Source organism: Amorphotheca resinae (assembly GCF_003019875.1).
Source record: "Amorphotheca resinae ATCC 22711 unplaced genomic scaffold M430scaffold_12, whole genome shotgun sequence".
Classification (NCBI taxonomy): Eukaryota; Fungi; Ascomycota; class Leotiomycetes; order Helotiales; family Amorphothecaceae; genus Amorphotheca; species Amorphotheca resinae.
The window spans coordinates 733,823-756,975 of record NW_020194482.1 but is presented as its reverse complement, the minus strand read 5'-3'; the positions used below and the strand labels follow the sequence as shown (position 1 = coordinate 756,975).

At 35.7% G+C, this 23,153-nt stretch overlaps 3 protein-coding genes across 3 annotated transcripts; all 3 read right to left on the bottom strand.

Moving 5' to 3' along the window:
• Positions 1 to 1,596: 1,596 nt before the first annotated feature.
• M430DRAFT_88859 (hypothetical protein) lies at positions 1,597 to 2,832 on the bottom strand (the record flags this gene model as incomplete). The annotated part of the gene is made up of 1 exon (XM_024869650.1): positions 1,597 to 2,832. A coding segment is annotated over one exon (1,236 nt), but the record flags the coding sequence as incomplete, so codon positions are not given.
• On the bottom strand, positions 2,827 to 3,723 carry M430DRAFT_85047 (hypothetical protein; the record flags this gene model as incomplete). Its single annotated transcript, XM_024869628.1, has 3 exons — positions 2,827 to 3,188; positions 3,258 to 3,464; positions 3,525 to 3,723. Coding segments are annotated over 3 exons (768 nt in total), but the record flags the coding sequence as incomplete, so codon positions are not given.
• A 938-nt stretch (positions 3,724 to 4,661) lies between these two features.
• M430DRAFT_22539 (hypothetical protein) lies at positions 4,662 to 5,184 on the bottom strand (the record flags this gene model as incomplete). Its single annotated transcript, XM_024864715.1, has 2 exons — positions 4,662 to 5,035; positions 5,172 to 5,184. 2 exons carry the CDS (start codon positions 5,182 to 5,184, stop codon positions 4,662 to 4,664), a joined length of 387 nt encoding a protein of 128 aa, XP_024717477.1.
• Between the last annotated feature and the right edge of the window lie 17,969 nt (positions 5,185 to 23,153).

The following is a 23,153-nucleotide window of genomic DNA, read 5'->3' as shown; positions in this document are numbered from 1 at the left end:
ATTTCGCGTCTTTTGAGCGATGATTGATGCATCGCGGCCACTTTGATGGCGTTGTCGGGTTATAGGGTTGTACGTAGGGTTGTCTCAAGTGCGGGGATCTTATTTCCTGTGAGGTGTGGCTTTATGATGTGGCTCTATCTATAGTGTGGCTCTACAGTGTGGCTCTACAGTGTGGCTTTAATCTTGTGCAACCGCAGGTTTTCGCTTAAAACGGGTTCTTATACTGGCTCAACTGTCGACTGCCTTCATTCGGAAAATCGTTCATCGACATGTCAAGCCAGAGAACCTATTCATCGGCGAGGGCAGGCAAGGAAATACGAGTTCTGTGACAGTCTTCGCAGCTCGCTACCTTGGCAAGGTCCCAAGGCGACGAACCCGGATGGAAGGCAGAAGCTTGTCTTGAGGAAGAAAAGAACAACACAGAAGCTGTGGAGGGAGCTTCCACTCGGGTCTGTTCTATATTTTGAGCATCTGTGCTCCTCCGACTCCTTGGTCACTCATACCTCCACTGCCTCTTCCACGATCTGTTCATTCACAAAGGGAAGAGAGGTTTTGACTTCGAATCGACCAAGAATCTTTGGCGGAGTCACCAAAAAACTTCAAAGATGGCTGGAAGAGGACGAAGCCGTTCACTGTTACAAGTAGACATGGCACAAATCTCAAGCTACTTCCCTTTATTAATCCCAGGTCAGCTTCATTCGATTTCTGTATTCTACTAATGAGTCCATGCTGTCGAGTGCACGCCACAATTACTAGGTCTACTTCGTCATGAAATTTGGCGGATGTTTGCACCTGCCAGCTCCTAATTAAGTCCTGGTCGAGTGGCTTATGTCTTTGCGAGGTCTCGTCACGATTCATCATTCATGTTCTATAGGAAGTTCATCTTCTTCGTCTTCTCTTAACCCATGGATGCGACTGTATCTGTCTCACTGCTGTAGCATTGATAGCATTAATGTTTCCATCAGCAAGCCAAATGCCTCCCTCAACAAGCCTGAACCAGTTGAACAAATTCAATGTTGCGTCTGCGGATGTACGATGGGCTATCTCACAGTTTATATGAGGCGACTTTGATTTTTCAGAATATGGCAAATTGGACAGTTCCAGGCCGTTTGGTTCACCGGACCCTCTTAGGCCAGTTGGAAGGATTTGGAATGTTTGACGCCGCATCTCCGGCAACTGCTGCTGGGTTTGGAGCGTCTGGCCTGCCTTCAGAGCCAAAACGTACGACATCGCAGTGGCCGGTGATTGTGTTCATGACTTCCCTCACCTCCGGATTTGAGCCCGTCGTCTTCACTCTCGACCTTAGCAGCAGGACAAAGTCCAACCAGACCGTCTCTTCTCTTCCGAGCGCAAATCGGTTCGAGGACTTGGTGAAGGCCAGAACGTGGAGGTGGAGTCCTGGAATGCCTCTTTCCAGACCGATTTCACCTGCTCCCAGGCCGCCATTCGAAACTCTGCACATTCCAATTGGGCTGACCCAACGAACCCGCTGGCGGGTCAACTCTGGTCAAGGGTCTTGCCGTCCAGCTGTAGCACCGTGTAGTCCCGAAACCAAAGTCTTGAAACAACCGTTCGTGGTACATTCGCAGATCAGTGCGATATTGAGGAGAAATCAGCTGCAATTCTTTCCAACACACCATCATCGACGATCTCGCTTACGTCGAGCAAGCGATTCCTCAAATAACGCTGATGTCGCTCCGGTATTCCGGATACCATAGTTGCCATGGTCAGTGGCCAGCAAAGGAAAGCGGCTGTGGTAGCTTTGACAGCTTGTTTTGGGGAAGCGGGAGTCTTGGTGACGACAGTAACATCATGCCCGGCCACGTCATGCGGTTCAATCAGTCCTAACATGTACGGCACACTTGCGCAGAGATCATCGGCTAAGCGCTGGATTCTCAACTTGACAGCTTCTTCCAGAGACTCTGTGTCAGAATCTGAAGATTCTGCGAGCACGGACAGAGTCTTGAGCATGGTATCGTTGACGGTGAGGCGGAGGGCGCGGTAGCGGTTCCACATTCCTGCATGTCCCACGGTATGGTAGATGTGAACAGTGCCATCGAGAATCCTGTTGCCAATCTCATCGTCTTGTACAGTACGGGTGCTGTACCAGTTTTCTGTAGGCAAATCATTCGCCCAGATGACCAGAACATTGTCCAGAGTCTGAGCTTCTGCCAATAGACGGCCAAGTCTCACCATCTCATCATATCTGTCTGATATTGAAAGACTTGCGAAATCAACAGATAGGCTGCTAGCCTGATGTCGTAGCTTAGCGGCTCCCACCATACAACGGTCCAGTTCAAGTGCGAATCCGTGTTCTCCGTATTGCGAACCATCTTGAAGCCAAGATGGTAGAGACATGCTTCGTAAGAGCAATGACCGCATCAGTTGGCGTCGGACCAGCTTGTCCAGCCCCATGCTATAGTTGGTGCGCTGGTCCAGCTGCCGTCGCAAGTTGAGCACAGCCATTGCGCCATCATGGTGTGTAAAACTTCGTGAAGCCATGGCTTGGATACCTCGACTCGAAACGTGCGACGTCTTCTCCATCACAGAGTTTTCATAGAAGCTTAAAAGCATTATAGCAAGGAGCACCTCGTCGTGTGTTGCTTCACTTGCATCTTTTAATGCCAAATTGGTCTTCACCAGAGCTTTTGAGTACTTCGTACTGCCTACAGCCAAGGCAGCATGACTTCTTCGGGCCCGCCCAAATGTAGCATGTGATACTGCAAATATCGCGAGACCGAGGATAGATTGAGGCTGAGAGTAACACCAATCGACAAGGGCGTACTTCATATGGCCGTCCACAATTTCAGGCAAGCCGTGCGGTACCAGCAAGCCTGAGAACAAAGGCCCCCATGGGATCAAGCCCACACCGGTCTCGTTACAGAACTTGTTCATCTCCCTTTCCTTCTCTCTATAACATAGATTGTACCGGTTCTGCATGCTCACGAATTTCGTCCAGCCATTCTTCTCAGCGATAAATTGCATGCGGGCGAATTGGTACGTCCACATGGAGCTTGCGCCAATGTAGTGGACTTTGCCGGCTTGGACGAGGTCGTGAAGCGCTTTCATGGTCTCTTCCGGAGGAACCGAGGCATCGTATCTGTGGATCTGGAGAAGGTCCATATAGTCTGTTCCGAGACGCTTGAGCGAGGCATCGACGGCTTTGAAAACCGCGCCGCGTGATAGACCTACCAGCCCAAAATAGTCAGCACAAGCACCTTTCGGACGACCCTTCATATCGACACAGAGCTGCTCACCGCCTTGGTTGACATAGTCTTTGCTCTTTTTCATCTGCGCCTCAAATGGCCAATTGAAAATGCCCGGTTCCTCTGGGACCGTTCCACAGCACTTGGCCAAGATGGTAAGTTTGTGCCGGGGTATCTCGAACTTTTTTATTGCTTTCCCAATGATCTCCTCGTTTATGCCGCTAGAATAGACGTTGGCGGTATCCCAGGTTGAGAGGCCTATCGTTGGTTCAATTACAGATCTTCAGTATATTTCCAAATTCCACATGTCCTACTTACCTCTGTCCCAGGCCGCTTTCAATATCTCCAACCCTTCTTCTTCCTCCATCACCCAATCCTGCCAGTCCTTACTGCCAATACCCATAGTACCGAGGATTGGTACGGACACTCGAAGCCCGGAGGAGCCCAGCTGGACATACTCGACTTTGGTGGCATTCACGCTGCTTTGCAGCGAGGCGGGAACGGGTGGCGCAGGCATCTTCTTGCTGGAACAAGTTTTCAAATCTAAGGTAAACGTTCACGGAGTTTTGATGTTGTCTACAGCATCCGCATGCAAGAAGCCTTTTATATAGGTAGGCAGAGGAATCCAGCTGTGAATCGGGATCGACTCAATCAACGGACTTACAAATAAGCTCGTCCTGAGAATAAGCATCTCTTACCATTGGACACAAAGAGTTTGGCAGAGATACACATCTCGAGAGTATTTCCTGACAGGGCTAGACACAGCAAATGTCCCATTGACGACCGCGCAGCGGACTTAACAGCCAGGCCACCGATTTCCATCAGGGTCGTGGAATTATGTATTTTGAGCTTAGCACCCGAATCTACCTCCCCATTTAGTCGATACTCGCGACTAGGCTAAATACCACGGAGTTAATGTTCTATCAAAGTCCGCAAACTCTACTCTGATTTCTATCATACGGTAGGTAGGCAATGTTCATGTGCGCATGCGAATGTAGGTCGTGGAATTATATCTTAGAGTACCTTACGGTAGCCTCAATTGTCCATACTTTGCTATTTCGAGCTTAGTACCCGAGGCCACTAACTAGTTTAGTTGATACTCGCGAGGCTACTTCCGTAATACACGCTACTAATACCCCAGGTCGCTTAGTACCCGAAACCACTAACCTGGATAGTCGATACTCGCGACCAGGCTAATACAAGGTACTAAAGTCCGCAAACTCCATTCTACGAACGACCTATGATAGTACGAACCCCGTTATTCTTGGCTTTGTGATATCCACTGTCGTCGCTCTCTTGAGGACTAAAACCAGATGTGCAATATGCTTCAATTACCTAGAAAAGCACTGCATCCGCAAAAAGTATCAGCAAAGTCGTGGCTTTGAGTCAGAGAGCTACCGCGCCAAGGAAATCATTCCTCTCAAATGTATATCGACCATTGGGATTCGCCCCCTTTTAGAGTAAAAACTTTGCAAATTCGAACTTGTTGTACCCAATCGCGCACGCGAGTAGAGAGATCGCCCGCTCCAGGTGATGTTTGACGCTCATACCATAGTCGAAGAACACTTCGAAGAGCTTGATAGGATCAGCACCTTCGATAGCGGCATGTGCTGCTACCCCGTCTAGCTCAGGCTCCCACTTCTGTGGAACTTCATCCCAGTTGACCCTATCCGGGAGGTTGGGAAGCCATGGTCTTCGATGGCGACACTCGGGCAAGGAGTCGAAGAGGTGGTGAAGCACTCCTGCCTGGCCACTTTTGGCCGCTATCCGCAGGAGATAATCCGGTGTTGGGATAGAGTGCAAATCAATTCTGAGCTTGTTCCAGGAAGCTGTGCAGCTGATCAAGTTGGCCAGCAGCACAAGAATAGACAAGATCCTTGGACAAGCCCGTCACTAGCAGGACCTGCAAACCGAAGATTGAGTTTAGAGCTATAAGTTCTATAGAAACAGCGCAAGAGTCATTACCTTTGTTGGTCATGACGTATAGATAGACTTAGCAGATTGCGCTGATAAAAGAGTTGACGCGCGGTTGCGACAGGTAGAAAGTTGGGTTTGGATTTTGCAAAGATTGGGCTTAGAGCCTTAGAAAGCAATAAAATACCGGGCACGGCAGATGCAATATTATATTATATTAACAATGCTCTTACTATGAGGTCGATGGAGTGAAATATGGCCACAGGATGCAACATGATACTTACATCATACATGTAGACATATATCATCAGTGGCTCTCTCTTAGCTAAGGTAGGCAACCCGCCATAGAAACGACCACGACGGCATCCTAGGAACAACGCAAACCTTGGCGCAAGACACAACTAAAACTTGGGCCACAAGAACCTAGATAAGGTTGTTCCAAAGAAAAGTACGCGGCACATGATCCCTTACTACGTCACTAGGGTCTCCAGGACATCAGACTCAGACTTTTCGTCCTGGTCTGCCTAGGCAGAACCCTGGAGCATGGTAGGGATGGACTTCCTGGGGCCTATTAATCCAGCAGGTGAAAATGGCGAACGGTATGTTCTGCTGGTCGTCTGCTACTTCAATCTCAGAAGAACTTCGCAGAACTCCCGGTACATTTTACAAGACGAAAACTTAATAAATAGTAATGACAATAGCGAGAGAATTGACAGTAACTGTTAGGTACGCTAACACGTAAAATTATAATGGCTTAGAAATTAAGTACGGGGTAACTACGTGCTACGACTAAGGTAATAGTAGGCATTAAGGAGCATAAGAAGAGAGGGTAAGGAGGGGAAAGAAAGGGGGTTTAGAGATTAGTCTATAGTTAAAGTAGTAATATACCTTTAAATATACTACAACTGTCTATTAACTCTTGCCTCTTCTACTTTATAGAAATATACCTAACATTTTAATCTCTCTCCTTTACTAAAAGGTTATAGACTATTAGAGTAAGAAGCGATAACGTAGACACGACAAATAAACCTTAACAAGACGTAGGCCTCTTCTTAAGTAACTCTTTAGAATACCTCTTTATAGGTAGATAGTAGTAAACCTAGTACGACCTCCTAAATGTTAATAGAAATCCTTTCCTTAAGTAAGACTAAGTTAAACAAGAGGATTACCTAAGTAAGGGTAGAGTAGTACTTTAAGTAAAAGTAAGACTACCTTATAGCGCTTAAGAGAAGAGAGGCTCTCTTAATAAACCTATACAAATTTAATAACCTTCTTAAAGTAGAATAGCCTTTCTAGTAAACCTGTATTAAAGAAATAAAGAAGAGCTATCGTAATACCCTTTTTATTTTACTAAAAAACAAGATATATACTAGTATTACGACCTTTTTATTTAACTAAGAAACAGAGTTTAATACCTATCTAGAGAGTTATCTAATAGATACTAAACGCGTTAACACTATAGTAGTAGTACTAAAGGATTATATTAAAGAGTACTAAAAGTCTTTTATTTTCTTAAAAAAAGACAGATTAGTTCTTAATGTAACTTAGAGAGAAATAAAGGCGTAGCTCCTTTATAGTATTATAGATAAGAGTACTCGCTCTTTTAAAGTAGTATTAAAACTCTAAATATTAACTTAAAACTAAAACAAGACCTTTAGGAATTTCCTTTAATAGTATAACTCTTTAGTTATTAAACTTAGCTATACTCTTCTAGAGATGTTTTATATCTGCCTTCTTATCGACTATTTAAAGCCTAAGTTAAGGGCCTATATAGTAAGTAGTAAGGTCTTAGATACCTTTAAGGTAGTTAAGGTAGTAGTGTTAAGAAAGGAAACTCTTATTTAGACAAGGTAATAAGAAGGCTCTTATAAAGCCCTTTTAATACTATACTATACTAGAAGAGGCTCTTCTTATAATCTAAAGACCTTATCTACACTAGTAAACACGTAAAGAGTATCTAGTAGCTAAACTTTAAATACGTAAAGAGACTCTCTTAGTATCGTAAAAACCCCTTTAGTAAGTAAGGTATAAGGTAACTACTACTAATACTAGTAGCCTAGTCATTAGACAAATTTATACCTACTATATAAATACTCTATATATAGTTAATCTAAGTATACTTACGCTTAGTACCTTAATAAGGCCGGTACTTTAGGCGCTAATACTATACTAGTAGCCTACTACGTTATGCCTAAACAATAAGAAGAGAGGTAACCCTTAATAAGTATTTAGGTAGAGATACGTATTAGAAGTAGCTAGGTAGCTATACTAGCCTTACTATACTTAAGAGTAAAAGTTAACCTTATCTACTTATAACTATTAAGATAAGAGGCACTATAGTAACTTAATAATTACATTATAGTATCTTTACTATTCTAGAAAACAACGACAAGCTTTAGATTATATAATCTGTTTATTAAGGCCTAAGATAACTACTTAATAGTAAGGCGACATTAAGGTAGATTTGTTATTACTAACATTAGAGACTTAGATATTATACTTAGATTTCTATAGCTAAAGGCTATAGACCTAATCGTTTTATAAAAGACCTAGACATTTATATACCTTACGTCGTCTTTAATAGTCTGGCTATATATAATAAAGAAAGAAATTAAAAAAGTAATAAAAGAAGCCTAGTTTATAATTATAGTAATAGTATAACTAATTATAGTCGACCCGGAATCCCTAAGTAAAGAAGAACTATAAGAGGAACTATAAGAAGACAGTAAGGCTATAGTAACTCTACCTAGTAAGTACTAATAATTTGTAGACGTCTTCTCTAAAGAAAGGGCTAGATCGCTACCTGTAATTAATGGCCCTACTTATGTAATAGACCTTAAAGGAGACGCGGTACCGCTGTATAGCTAAATCTACTGTTAGGTATATTTCTATAGAGTAAAAGAGGCAAGAGTTAATAGATAGTTATAGTATATTTAAAGGTATATCACTACTTTAACTATAGACTAATCTCTAAACTCCTCTCTTTTTACCTCTCTTCTCTCTATTCTTATACTTCTTAACGCCTACTATTACCTTAGTTATAGTACGTAGTTACCTTATACTTAATTTCTAAGCTATTATAGTCTTACGTATTAGTGTACCTAATATAGTATCCTCTCTTTTTAGCTTCTGTCCTTAAAAGCTTATAAGTAGCCGTTAGATTATAGAGAGGCCGCGTTAGGCCTAGATATAGCCTTTAAATACCCTCTCTCTAAAATAAAGAAATAAATTAGTAAATAAATACGTAACTATATAACTAGTAGTATTAGAGAAAAGAGAGTAGTAGCGACTTTATAGTATAGTAAAGGCGCGTAGCCTAACTACAAAATTTCTATTATATATTATACTTTTAGATCTCTACCTTATACCTCTTATATTTACTTTTAGCTAAGACACCTTATAGTAGAGTACTAGTAAGTCGCTAGGTAGTCGTAAGATCCCTAATACGTAGTACTAACTATATTACCTAGGCACACTAGTATTCCTTACCCTTTAGCCGCTTTTAGAAATCCTTTATTACCCTTTACTAAAAGGTCGACAGTATACTAATAGTAAGTAGCTATAGAGATTAAACTATATTACTTATAATTATATTTTTTAAGTAAATATAGAAAAACACTTTCTTTATCTCTCTTTACTTAGTCCCTTTCTTATAGTACTAAGGGGTATATAAAGACTTGTTTTTACTAGTTTGTTATCTCTTTTTCTTCTTTTTACCTTATATAAATATAACGCTATTATACTTCTCTCTTCTTACGACTCTTCTAACAAACTTCTAACAAACCTTAATTAAACTACTAACAATAATATAGTACTAATAAAGCGTTTAGTAGCTTATAAGTAATGTTTAAACTAAATAGCTTTATAAGACTTATAGAGTACCTTACTAAAGTATAAGGATAACGACTATAAGTATTCCTTTTTAGTAAAAAGTAATAGCCTAATAGTATAGTAGCCGCGTTAGTAAAGTATATATACTATAAGAATCTAAAGAAAGAGTATATTTTTATAAGTATAACCCTTCTTAAGGCGACGCTCTTACGTTATAGCTTTATTAACGTTACTAGGTTGTTTTAACTCTCTAAGCTAAGAGAATAAAACTTTAAAAGGTAATTACAAAAAAAGATAAGGTAAGGTAGTCTATTATTTATAGTAAAGTTAAAGCTAATATAAATAAGTTATGATTTAGGCTACTTAAACTTTAGTAAAGAAGAGCCTTTAATATTTAAAGTCTTAGACTATAATATTAGTAAAGAAGAGGCTTTATAGTAATAAAGTAAATAAAGAGAAGCGTATAAAGTAAAAGTTAAGTTATCTAGTAAAAATTACCTATTAGTTAGAGCTTTATAATAAGTTTACTATAACTATAAACATAAAGGTAGACTATTGTAATTAGCTTATAAAAGAGGCGATACAAGTATAGTAAGACTATGTTACTATCTTTAAAAAGTATGTATCTTATTTTAAGAAAGTTATAAGTATCCCTTACCTTAATACTAAGTCGCTACTAACTTAAAGGTAGTACGCGTACGATTTATAAAGATCTAAAAGAAGTAAGAAAGTAAAGGATACTATAAAAGATAATAATAATAAAGAAAATAATAGTAGAAAAGACAGTAATAAAGACAAATAATAAATAAATAAGGGTTAAAGCGTCTTTAATAAGTAAGATCGTACTTTAGATTTTTTTCTTTTTCTTTTTTCTAAGATATATAATAATAAAGTTAGTAGAGCTTTAAAGAGTGTTTACTAGTAAAAAAGTAGTTTAGTGTTTTTTTTAAGATACTTAAGTTTTTAAGTTTTTATATAATAAATATAAAAGTTATACTTACGTTACTATAACTATACTAGTAACATTATGTCTTTCTAATAATTATCTTAATATGTTTATTTGTATTTACGTAAAAGTAGGCTATTGTTAAGGTTTTATTATAGTTCTTATAAGTTTTCTAAATCGTTATACTCTTTTTATTTTATAAGATAGAGTCTATTTCTTTATAGGCCTTTATAGTTAAGAATAGCTTCTACTTTAAATGTTTCTTTATCTAAGACTAAGATATCTATTAGGCTTATAAAGACTTTACCTTCTTACGCCTTATAAGGTTTTAGGCTTATAATTAGAAAGGTAAGATATAGCTATACTAACAAAAGAAAGTATAGTCTATAAGTAAGTCTATAGTCCTTAATAACGTCTTTAATTTAGTAAGGGCTAATGTACTTATTTATAAATTTCTTAGAAGGTTAACGTTACCTTAGGTATTTTATTAATAAGAGTACTTAGTCTCTTTTTTTAAATAAAATCTTTTTTTAGTTCTAGTTATACTATTTCTTATACTATTTTTAGAAATACTAAAAGAATATAATAATTTCTTTATAGCTACTTTATAGCTACTCTACTTACGTATTAGCTACTAGCGCCTCTACTAGCTTTAACTAGTTTAAAAGTATGTCTTTAAGACCTTATAGCTAGTACTTATATAGTATATATAATAGTGTTATATTTATTATAAAGTACTATAAGGTATTATATATAAATTTAGTAAGATCTAGCTTAGTTACTTAGTCGTCTTATATAAAGTCGTAGTAAGTTTAAAGGTAATACTTAATAGCTTAGTTCTACTATTCTATCTACTTGTCTGTTTATAAGTAATAGGTAGTACTAAGTCGCTATAATGTCGCTAAGTACTAGTAGAAACTACTCTAAAATTTACTTATAAAGAGAGAGCCTTAGTCTAAGACAATACTATCTAGAATTCTAAATTATTATACGACATAGTATATTAGAAGAGACGCTAGTCTATTACTAGTAAGACAATTAGTTATTAGAATATATAAGGAAAATTTTATAAATTAGTCTATAATAATAAGTATTAAGTTATATAGTTTACTTACTATATTATAAGAGTAAGGTAGCTACGTAATAAAGTTAAGTAAGATCTCTTACTAAGGTTTAGAAAGAATAAGGAGTAAGGCTAACTTACTATATAGTAGATAGGTCCTTACCTTTATTCTTTAATAGATAGCGTAAGTAAAAACGTAATAGTAGACGTCTTTATTAAGACTTAGCTAAAAGAAAGATTAAGAAAGTCCTTTTTTTTGTTTTACTAACTCTCTAGTACCTTATAGTAAGTACGTTATAAAAAAGCTTTAGTAACTTCTTATATAAGCCCGGATTATTAAGTATATATATACGTCTATAATACTATAGTAGTACATTATCTTTAACGTCTATAAGGACTTAGTAGTACCTTAGCTACCTTACTACTTCTTCTACTCTTTATTAGTAATAAAGGCGTCCTTCTACTACACGTTATAAAGGGCTTCTAATAGTAATAGTAGTAACGTTAACGTTACTATTACCTAGCTATTACTCTTACTAGCCTAACTCTAAGTAAAGTTCTCTACTAGTATAAGAGTGTTTAATTCGTGACTTAATACTCTAGTAATAAAAGCGTAAGGTCCTTAAGACTTATGATTACCTTAGTCTACTAGCTAACGTAAGTCTAGCCTCTTATACTAGAGTAATTTTACTAAGATAGTATACGTTAAGAAGGTCGCTAGACCTTTAAAAGGAATAGAAAGGATTAAAAGAATAAAAGGAATTAGAAGAATAAAAGGAATAAAAGCTTTGTTTTAAACAAGCCTTATAGTAAGACTAATAGCTTTTAAAGTAACTACGTTTACCTAGAATTTGTTAAGGAAAGTTACTAAGAGAGCTTGTTACGCCTCTAATTACTTATTAAGATCTTATAAGTTATATTACTACAACAACCTATTAGTAGGGTTTTAGCTACCTTCTTTATATTTAATCTTAAAGTTAAAGACAGAAAGTTCCTTTAGCTATCTAGCTTACTACTATAATAACTTTAGCTTTATAAAGAAGTAATAGTAGTTTAAGTAATCTGTTAAAACTAATACTAAACTTTATATATATACTAAGTACGGCCTCTATAACCTAAAAGCCTTAACAATAGCTATTAACTTAGCGTTAAGAGTGTTATAGTATAGCTCCGGCCTTTTTAGCTTTCTAGAAATAAATGTAATAAGGTACTAGCGGCCTTTCTATAGCTATAAAAAGACAGTACTAATAGTATAAGTAGATATATTTGTTTTTATATAAGTAAGTAGTTTAAGGTTATAGTAACGTAAGAAAAAGGCTTTTATAAAGACTAGTTATAGCTTATAAAAGGCTTTTAGGGCTTCGGAACTTAGTGTAACAGTACTAGCGACGTCGCCTTAAAAGAGATTTATTAGTAGTATAGTAATCTTTAAATAATTCTTAATAAAGCGCTTATAGAACCTAGTAAACCTTAAGAAGACACAAATGTCTTTTATAGTTATAAGAATAGGCTATTCTTAGATTATAGAGACACGCTTAGGTTTAATACAAACTCTTTATAGGTTAATAACGTATCTTAAGAAACCTACTTACTTTATATTAAACTTGTACTTTAAGAGGTTAGTATAGAGGTTGTGTTATTAGAGACGTTTAAAGACGTAGTAAACATACTATATATACTCTTCTTTATTTATAAAGTAAATAAGGATATTATTAAGATATATAATATAAATATTATTAATAAGATTCCTTAGTACTTTGTTAATAAAGGACTAGAAGGTCGCTAGTACGTTTACTAGCCTAAAGGGTATAACGTAGTATTTAAAGTAACTATATTAGTACTAGAAAGCTGTTTTCTACTTATTACTAGCCTTAATACAAACTTAATAGTACGCTTTACGTAAGTTAAGCTTAGTATAGACACAGGCTTATACTAGCTAGTTAAGGATCTCTCTAATTAATAGAATAAGGGCTTAGTTCTTTCTAGTTATACTATTTAATACCTAGTAGTTAACGTAGAGTCGTAGCTTCTCTCCTTTTTTTAGAACAAATAGTATTAGAGTACTAGTAAGGCTCTTACTTAGACAGATCTATTCTTTTACTAGGGTATCGTCTAAATATTCGTGTAAGACACCTAGCTTAACCTTTATAAGCAGGTAGATTTAGCTATATAGTAGTACTATGTCTCCTTTAAGGTCTATTATATAAGTAAGGCTATTAATTATAAGTAGTGATCTAGCCCTTTTTTTAGAGAAGACGTCTATAAATTATTAGTACTTACTAGATAAGGTCGTTATAGCCTTACTATCTTCTTGTAATTCCTCTTATAGTTCTTCTTTACCTAAGGATTCTAGGTTAACTATAATTAGCTATACTATTACTATAATTATAAATTAAGCTTCTTTTATTACTTTCTTAATTTCTTTTTTTATTATATATAGCCGGACTATTAAAGACAATATAAGGTATATAAACGTCTAGGTCTTTTATAAAACGATTAGGTCTATAGCCTCTAGCTATAGAAATCTAAGTATAACATCTAAGTCCTTAATATTAGTAACGACAAATCTACCTTAATGTCGCCTTACTATTAAGTAGTTATCTTAGGCCTTAATAAACAGATCGTATAATCTAAAGCTTATCGTTGTTTTCTAGAATAGTAAGGACACTATAATATAATTATTAAGTTACTATAGTGCCTTCTATCTTAATAGTTATAAGTAGATAAGGTTGACTTTTACTCTTAAGTCTAGTAAGGCTAGTATAGCTACCTAGTTACTTCTAATACGTATCTCTACCTAAATACTTATTAAGGGTCGCCTCTCTTCTTATTATTTAGGCGTAACGTAATAAGCTACTAGTGTAGTATTAGCGCCTAAAGTACTAGCCTTATTAGGGCACTAAGCGTAAGTATACCTAGATTAACTATATATAGAGCATTTATATAGTAAGTACAAATTTACCTAATAACCGGGCTACTAGTATTAGTAGTAGTTACCTTATACCTTACTTAAAGAAAAGGTTTTTATAACGCTAAGAGACTCTCTTTACGTATTTAAAGTTTAGCTACTAGATACCCCTTACGTGTTTACTAGTATAGATAAGGTCTTTAGATTATAAGAAGAGCCTCTTTTAGTATAGTATAGTATTAAAAGGGCTTTATAAGAGCCTTCTTATTACCTTATCTAAATAAGAGTTTCTCTTTCTAACACTACTACCTTAACTACCTTAAAGGTATCTAAGACCTTACTACTTACTATATAGGCCTTTAACTTAGGCTTTAAACAATTAATAAGAAGGTAGATATAGAATATCTCTAAGAGAGTATAGCTAAGTTTAATAACTAAAGAGTTATACTATTAAAAGAAATTCCTAAAGGTCTTGTTTTAGTTTTAAGTTAACATTTAGAGTTTTAATACTACTTTAAGAGAGTAAGTACTCTTATCTATAATACTATAAAAGAGCTACGCTTTTATTTCTTCTTAAGTTATATTAAGAACTAATCTGCCTTTTTCTAAGAAAATAAAAGACTTCTAGTACTCTTTAATATAATCCTTTAGTACTACTACTATAGTACTAATACATTTAGTATCTGTTAGATAACTCTCTAGATAAGTATTAAACTCTGTTTTTTAGTTAAATAAGAAGGTCGTAATACTAGTATATGTCTTGTTTTTTAGTAGAATAAAAGAGGTATTATAATAGCTTTTCTTTATTTCTTTAATATAGGTTTACTAAAAGGGCTGTTCTACTTTAAGAGAGTTATCGAATTTGTATAGGTTTATTAAGAGAGCCTCTCTTCTCTTAAGTACTATAAGGTAGTCTTACTTTTACTTAAGGCACTACTCTACCTTTACTTAGGTAATCCTCTTATTTAACTTAGTCTTACTTAAGGAAAGGATTTCTATTAATATTTAGAAAGTCGTACTAGGTTTACTACTATCTACTTATAAAGAGGTATTCTAAAGAGTTACTTAAAAAGAGGCCTACGTCTTATTAAGGTTTATTTATTATGTCTACATTATTACTTCTTACTCTAATAGTCTATAACCTTTTAGTAAAGGAAAGAGATTAGAATGTTAAGTATATTTCTATAAAGTAAAAGAGACAAGAGTTAATAGATAGTCGTAGTATATTTAAAGGTATATTACTACTTTAACTATAGACTAATCTCTAAACTCTCTTCTTTTTACCTCTCTCTTCTTTATTCTTATACTCTTTAACGCCTACTATTACCTTAGTTATAGTACGTAGTTACCTTATACTTGATTTTTAAGCTATTATAGTCTTACATGTTAGCGTACCTAACATCTACCTGCTTATAGAGGTCGAGCTAAGTGTTCTACGCGAATATTTAGACAACGCCCTAGTAAAAGGATAGATCTGTCTAAGTAAGAGCCTTACTAGTACTCTAATACTATTTGTTCTAAAGAAAGAAGAGAAGCTATAACTTTACGTTAACTACTAGGCGTTAAATAGTATAACTAAAAAGAACTAAGCCCTTATTCTATTAATTAGAGAGATCCTTAACCGGCTATTATAAGCCCGTGTCTACACTAAGCTTAACCTACATAAAGCGTACTATTAAGTTTATATTAAGGCCGGTAATAACTAGAAAACGGCTTTCTAGTACTAATATAGCTACTTTAAATACTACGTTATGCCTTTTAGGCTAGTAAACGTACTAGTGACCTTCTAGTCCTTTATTAATAAAGTACTAAAGAATCTTATTAATAATATTTGTATTATATATCTTAATAATATCTTTATCTACTCTATAAATAAAGAAGAGTATATGTAGTATATTTACTACGTTCTTAAACGTCTCTAATAACATAACCTTTACGCTAATCTCTTAAAGTACGAGTTTAATATAAAGTAAGTAGGTTTCTTAAGATACGTTATTAACCTATAAAGAGTTTATATTAAACCTAAGCGTGTCTTTATAATCTAAGAATAGCTTATTCTTATAACTATAAAAGACATTTATGTCTTCTTAGGGTTTACTAAGTTCTATAGGCGCTTTATTAAGAATTATTTAAAGATTACTATACTACTAACAAATCTCCTTTAAGGTAACGTCGCTAGTACTATTACACTAAGTTCTAAAGCCTTAAAAGCCTTTTATAAGCTATAACTAGTCTTTATAAAGGCCTCTTTCTTACGTTACTATAACCTTAAACTACTTACACGTATAGAAACAGATATATCTACTTATACTATTAGTACTGTCCTTTTATAGCTATAAGAAGGCTACTAGTACCTTATTACGTTTATTTCTAGAAAGTTAAAGAGGCCGGAGCTACGCTATAATACCTTTAACGCTAAGTTAATAGCTATTATTAAGGCTTTTAGGTTATAAAGGCCGTACTTAGTATATATATAAAGTTTAGTATTAGTTTTAATAGATTACCTAAACTACTATTACCTCTTTATAAAGCTAAAGTTATTATAGTAGTAAGCTAGATAGCTAGAGGAACTTTCTATCTTTAACTTTAAGATTAAATATAAGGAGAGTAGCTAAAACCTTACTAATAGGTTATTATAGTATTATTATTATTATTATTATTGTTCTTACTGCCTATGCCTACTACATGTAGAACCTCTATACTACATAAATCACGTAGTAAAACTATACTAAAGCTAGGTAAAAACCTATGTACTACTACTTGCGTTTATACTATTACGGCGCTACTAGGGCGCTAGGTCCTTATCGCTACTCTACTAGAACTTAACCTTCTAGCCTAGTAATACTAAACATACTAATAAGATACTAGCGAGGCGCCGGCAGGTCGCCGGCTACTAGCTAGGGCTACTCTCTCTCTTATAACTCCTCTACTAGGTAGCGCTTAGCTAGACAGAACTATAGGAATTAGCCGGTAGACAGTAGCTAATAGATTAGTATACGAGCGCTCTTACCTTTCTTTATTACTACTACAAAGTCGCAAAACGTCTATAGTACTCTTAGGTAGAGCGCTTACTATAAGGCCTACTACTATTAATCTAGCTACTAGTAGTTAAGGACTAGGTAAGCCGCTATCTTTAGGGCCTTACTATAGAAGTACTAAGAGGTCACTACCTCTAGTACTCTACACTTAAAAAAGAAGGCCTAGAGTCTAACTTTACTAGTATAGATCTATGTTAAAAGAGAGCTCTTATACTTATAGAGGAGTAGGTACTTCTTAAGGGTATCTACTAAGGGGACAGGTAGCGCGACTAGGGCAGCGCCTTAGTAGTATACTAGCGAGCTGTTGTATTAAGACTATCGTACCTTCTAGTTCCCTTATAAGGTCTTCTCTAAGAAGGAGTCCTTATACTAGTCTTTTGCCTATATAGCTCGGCCTGCCCTATACTTAAGTAACGTATAAGGTAGCGCTATAGTAGCACTATAGTAGTGTCTCTAGCGTTATTAAAGACAGGCCGCTACCTTATTATAGATAGACTATATAAGTTTACCCTTACTTATACGTTTAAGACGTTATTTAAAGTCTACTACTTACTTGTTAAAGTAGAGGTTAAGTAAAGGCGTAGCTATTTTAGTCTTAAGGAACTAGATAGGCGTCGCCTAGTACACCCTTACAACAACGTAAAGGCACTATAACTACTTTATAGTAAGGTCTTTTATAATCCCCTTAGCTTATTACTTAGAGGGGCGGTACTAGACCCTTACGCTATATACTATAGTACTCTAGATTACCTTTATATAGATCTCTCTTACGCGTAGTAGGCTATATCCCTACGCGGACGTAGTAAGCCTTATAAGCGCGAACTACTAAGTAGCGAACTTTTGTTTAATAGCGTTAAGGTAGCCCTTTTATCTAAGCTTTTAGTCTAACTAAACTCCTAGAAAGCGCGCCTCTTAGACTAGGGGTATAACCCGGCTATTAAGGTAGACAGGCGTCGTTAGTATAGCGTAAGTATAAGTAAGGTAAAGGAGCTTACTCTTTTCTAAGGCAAACTCTATCCCTCTTATACACGACTACTAGCTACATGTCTATTACGCCTCTTTAAAGTACTAGCGTGTCTCTATCGTGTCTCTACTAAAAGCTAAGAGGTTAAGGTCGTTAGCGAATCCTACTATAATAAGGCTTATATAACCTTATAGTAGCGTGTATAAGCTAGTAGTATAAAGGAAGAAGAGGATAAGAGAAAAGGGCGAACCTTATAGTACCCTTATAGTAACTTCTTAGGGCGGCGCCGCCTCTTTATTAAAGAAGAGACTAGCTGTCTAATTAGTAAGAAAGCTATATACTTACTGTACGGCCTATATAAGGAACCCTAGGTACTAGAGAGTATAAAAAAGGCGTATATAGTTTACTATATTAAAGGCGCCTTTAATATCGAGTTAAAGAAGGGACGCTATAGCCCTATAGCTCTACGCTATATACGTAGCGTTAACTACTATTTTAACTATAAGGTCTATTAAGCGCTACGGCCGGTTCCTTATCTGCGTTTCCGGGAGAAGCCCTTACGACTCTACGACTTTAGTAAAGTACTAGCTAATTACTAACTTAATTACTTTGCCTATCGCGTTTAAGAGTAATATCAGCCTATAGGCCCTAGCGGTTTGTTACTACTTAAGAGTCTTTCTAGGCTTACATAGTACTACTACCTTCGCTACTTTAAACTACGTAAGGAAGTACCCTAGCTAGAGGCTTGTAGTTACTATTACTATAAAGAGCTTGGCTAGAGGGCGCCTATATACCTTAAGAAAGCCGGTAGGTAGTAGGTTAGGGCCTAGCGCCTTTTAGGTACTTGTCTTTTAGAGAACGTTAGTAATATCTACCTCTATTATAGTGTCGTTAATAGTAAACCGTTAGTACTACTTGTCCTAAAGGTCTAGAACAACGTTACTAAGATTAGCTATTAATTCTAAAAAGAACTGTCGGCCTAATACTATTACTTTATTATAGTAGCTTATAGCCGGTACCTCTTTATTAGCGCCTTAAAGAGGCAAGAGTAAGGCTAGTTCTAGGGGCGTATAGCTATAGAGCCTAGCCTACCTCTTAAGACTCTATAGTTTTTATTAGTCCTTTAAGGTAGTAGTAAGGGCGCCGCGCTAGCTCCTAGTTTTTACGTCTTATATTATATAGAGTTAATAAGTACTAGCTTACTAGAGGTCGCGCTAGTAGAGCTTAGTTAGGGCGGTAGCGTATTAATAGCGCGCTACCTACGCTTACTAGACGGCCTTAAAGACCTTACTATTCTACTAAGGCTTAGTACGCCCTTAGTTAACCTTCTTTCTTAGGGTAGATATGTCTATAATACGTATAAGCTAGAAGGTAAGTAAGTTAACTACCTTGTCGACCTTATAAGGTATGTCTAGTAGCTCTAAGAAGAGGCAGAGCCTCCTAGCCTTAATCGTTACTAGTTCTCGGTCTATTAGGGTCTAGCTCTATCCTAGTGCCTTTATAGCTCTCTTCTAGTAATCTCTTACTTAGGTAATAACCTTAATTAGCTAGGTATAGTAGTTAGATCCTTTGTATCCTAAGTTACCTTAATAAGTATACTAGAGCGTCGCTATAACCTACGCGTAGTTAATCGTCGAGTCTTATTTGTTATGTCGCTACTATATTAGCTCTCTTTAGGGTGTGTATAGCGAGAGCTACTACTTATAGGCTAGATAGAGAAGGGTCTCTAATTTAAGAGTAGTCTTACTAGCTCTATCTTAGAGCAGGTAATAAAGGTTTATATTACTTATAACGATCTATAGCCTCTCTAGGTCCTTTCTAGTAAGCCGCTAAAGAGGGCTAGCCTAGCCTAGGGAGTTAGGAATTAGCGAGTATATTAACTAGACAGTAACTCCTTATAAAGTAACGTAACACTAGTCAACACCTGTCTTTACTACTTAAGTAAGAGGTAGGTGCCGCTTATAGACGTAGATAGCTACTCTACCTTTACCCTTATAGACCTGCTAGTACTTTGCCTACACTAGGTAGTAGACTATCTTTGTCTAAGTGTTATACTATAGCTCCTAAATTACTATAACGTCGACTTTACGGCTATTATAAAGTACTATTAAGGTAAGGCTGTTTCTTCTTATAGTATTCTAGTATACTATTATTAATTTTATTACTAAGAGTCTAGGATCTGTAATTCTTACGTTATAAAGGGGTCGCTAGACCCTTAGTTAGCCCTCTAGCTTAACATCTCTATAATATCGTAGCTCTAGACTATTATAGTATCTAGTACTCTAATAAGAAGGCGCCCTTACCTTACTAGAGTCTTTACTATAGGCTTCTTACTGTTACCTGTCTATAGTCTCTTATATACTACGATCTAGTAGCTATTATTACTGTCTTATAAGGACGCTAGCATAACGCTAGGTACCCGGCTAGTAAAGCTACTCTTAGACACCTTAAACTGTCTAGGCCTCTATTAATATACGGTATATGCCTGCTCCTTTACCTTAAGGGCCTTAGGACACTAACAGTCCTATACCGCGTATAGTCTACTATAGTTAACGTATCTCTTTCTACTATTAAGTTAAGGGCACTCCTCTTTGCCTTAAGGGTACGCCGCTCTTACGTAGTAGCTATACTAGGCCTAGTTCTTATAGAACCGCCTAATGTAGCCGAACTAATAGTACTAGAAGTATCTTTAGATTTATAGGTCGGCCGAATATAGCTTGTAGTTAAAGATCTAGGCTTACTAGATTAACCCTTATTTGTATAGGCGCGTTACTACGTTAGCGCTCTAGAGGTATAGTACTACTGTTATAAACTTTACTATAAGGGCCTTAACAGGTTTAACTTTAACCTTTATAACATACGGCACGTAGGCTTAGATCTTTACTAGTAACGCTCTTAGCTCTACCTATATAATCTGTTCTACTAGTAGGCCTTTTACGATTATAGTAAACTTACTCTTATAGAGCTAGGCCGTAGGCCTAAACGCCCTCTATACCTAGCCTTAATCTTAGATTACGTTCTTTAGTATAGCCTCTTTAAACGTAAGGATAGTGTCGCTACTAGGTAGCCAGCAGGTCGTTACTACCTTAGCGCCCTCTATTACTATATTAGCTACTGTCACTACTTTAATAGTACTACGACGTACTAAGTCCTTTGTCTGTCTGTCTGCCCTAATCCTTAACTCCTTAATCTGTCTCTCTAGTATAACCTGTACTCTTGTTAGGCGCTAGCTCGCTACTAACGTATAGGTAGCCTAAGGGGCTACTGTCGTTACTAGCCTCTAAAAGGCCTCTTCTAACATCGTTCTTAATTATCTAATCGTTACTAGGTTATCGTTAAAAAGGGACCTAAGGGTATATAAGAGAGTTGTTATGTTTATAGCTCTTGTCTCTACTACTATCGTTATTATAATAATAAGGTCGCGTAAGAGACGCGACGCCTTCTCCTCCTTACTTAGTATTACGTAGGCTTTGATCCTTTATATAATTTTCTCTGTCTTATCGTCCTTGTTACCCTTACTACTCTCTAGCTCCTTGTTACGGCTCTTAGTTAAGGTATAAGAGTACTAGCTCCTACTCGCGAGTAAGTAGTATTAGCTCTATTTAAGTCTAGTACACCTACTATCTGTTACTATAGGCTTGCCTATAGTCTGCTAGTACTCTAAGGGGTATCTAAAGGTACTGATTTTGATTCTATCGTTTATTTTTGAGTTTTTAAGGTAATAAGGGGCGTAGACGACTGTTTCTAGGCCTTTAATAATATAGGTTATTATAGTAGCCTGACTTATAAGATCCTAATAAGTAATTAGAGGCGTAACAAGCTCTCTTAGTAACTTTCCTTAATAAATTCTAAGTAAACGTAGTTACCTTAAAAGCTATTAGTCTTACTATAAGGCTTGTTTAAAACTAAGCTTTTATTCCTTTTATTCTTTTAATTCCTTTTATTCCTTTAATTCCTTTAATTCCTTTTAAAGGTCTAGCGACCTTCTTAACGTATACTATCTTAGTAGAATCACTCTAGCGTAAGAGGCTAGACTTACGCTAGCTAGTAGACTAAGGCGATCGTAGGTCTTAAAGACCTTATGCTTTTATTACTAGAGTATTAAGTCGCGAATTAAGTACTCTTATACTAGTAGAGAACTCTACTTAGAGTCAGGCTAGTAAGAGTAATAGCTAGGTAATAATAACGTTAACGTTACTACTATTACTATTAAAAGCCCTTTATAACGCGTAGTAAAAGGACGCCTTTATTACTAATAAAGAGTAAAAGAAGTAGTAAGGTAGCTAAGGTACTACTAGGTCCTTATAAACGTTTAAGGATAATACGCTACTATAGTATTATAAACGTATATATATACCTAATAATCTAGGCTTACGTAAAGAGTTACTAAAGCTTTTTTATAACGTACCTACTATAAGGTACTAGAGAGTTAGTAAAACAAAGAAAAGGCTTTCTTAATCCTTTTTCTAGCTAAGTCTTAATAAAGACGTCTACTATTACGTTTTTACTTACGCTATCTATTAAAGAATAAAGATAAGAACTTATCTACTATATAGCGAGTTAGCCCTACTTCTTATTCTTTTTAAACCTTAGTAAGAGATCTTACTTAACTTTATTACGTAGCTACCTTACTTTTATAACGTAGTAAGTAAACTATATAACTTAATACTTATTATTATAGACTAATTTACAAAATTTTTCTTATATATTCTAATAACTAATCGTCTTACTAGTAATAGACTAGCGTCTCTCTTAATATACTACGTTATATAATAATTCGGAATTCTAGATAGTATTATCTTAGACTAAGGCTCTTTCTTTATAAGTAAATTCTAGAGTAGTTTCTACTAGTACTTAGTAATAATATAGTAACTTAGTACTACTTATTACTTATAAATAAATAGACAAACAGAATAGTAGAACTAAGCTATTAAGTATTACCTTTAAACTTACTATAGCTTTACATAAGACGACTAGGTAACTAAGCTAGATCTTATAGAATTTATATATAATACCTTATAGTACTCTATAATAAACGTAATACTATTATACGTACTATATAAGTACTAGCCGTAAGGCCTTAAGGACATACCTTTAAACCGGTTAAAGCTAGTAAAGGTACTAGTAGCTAATACATAAGTAGAGTAGCTATAAAGTAGCTATAAAGAAATTATTATATTCCTTTAGTATTCTTAAAAATAGTATAAGAAATAGTATAACTAAAACTAAAAAAAGATTTTATTTAAAAAGAGAGACTAAGTACTCTTATTAATAAAATACCTA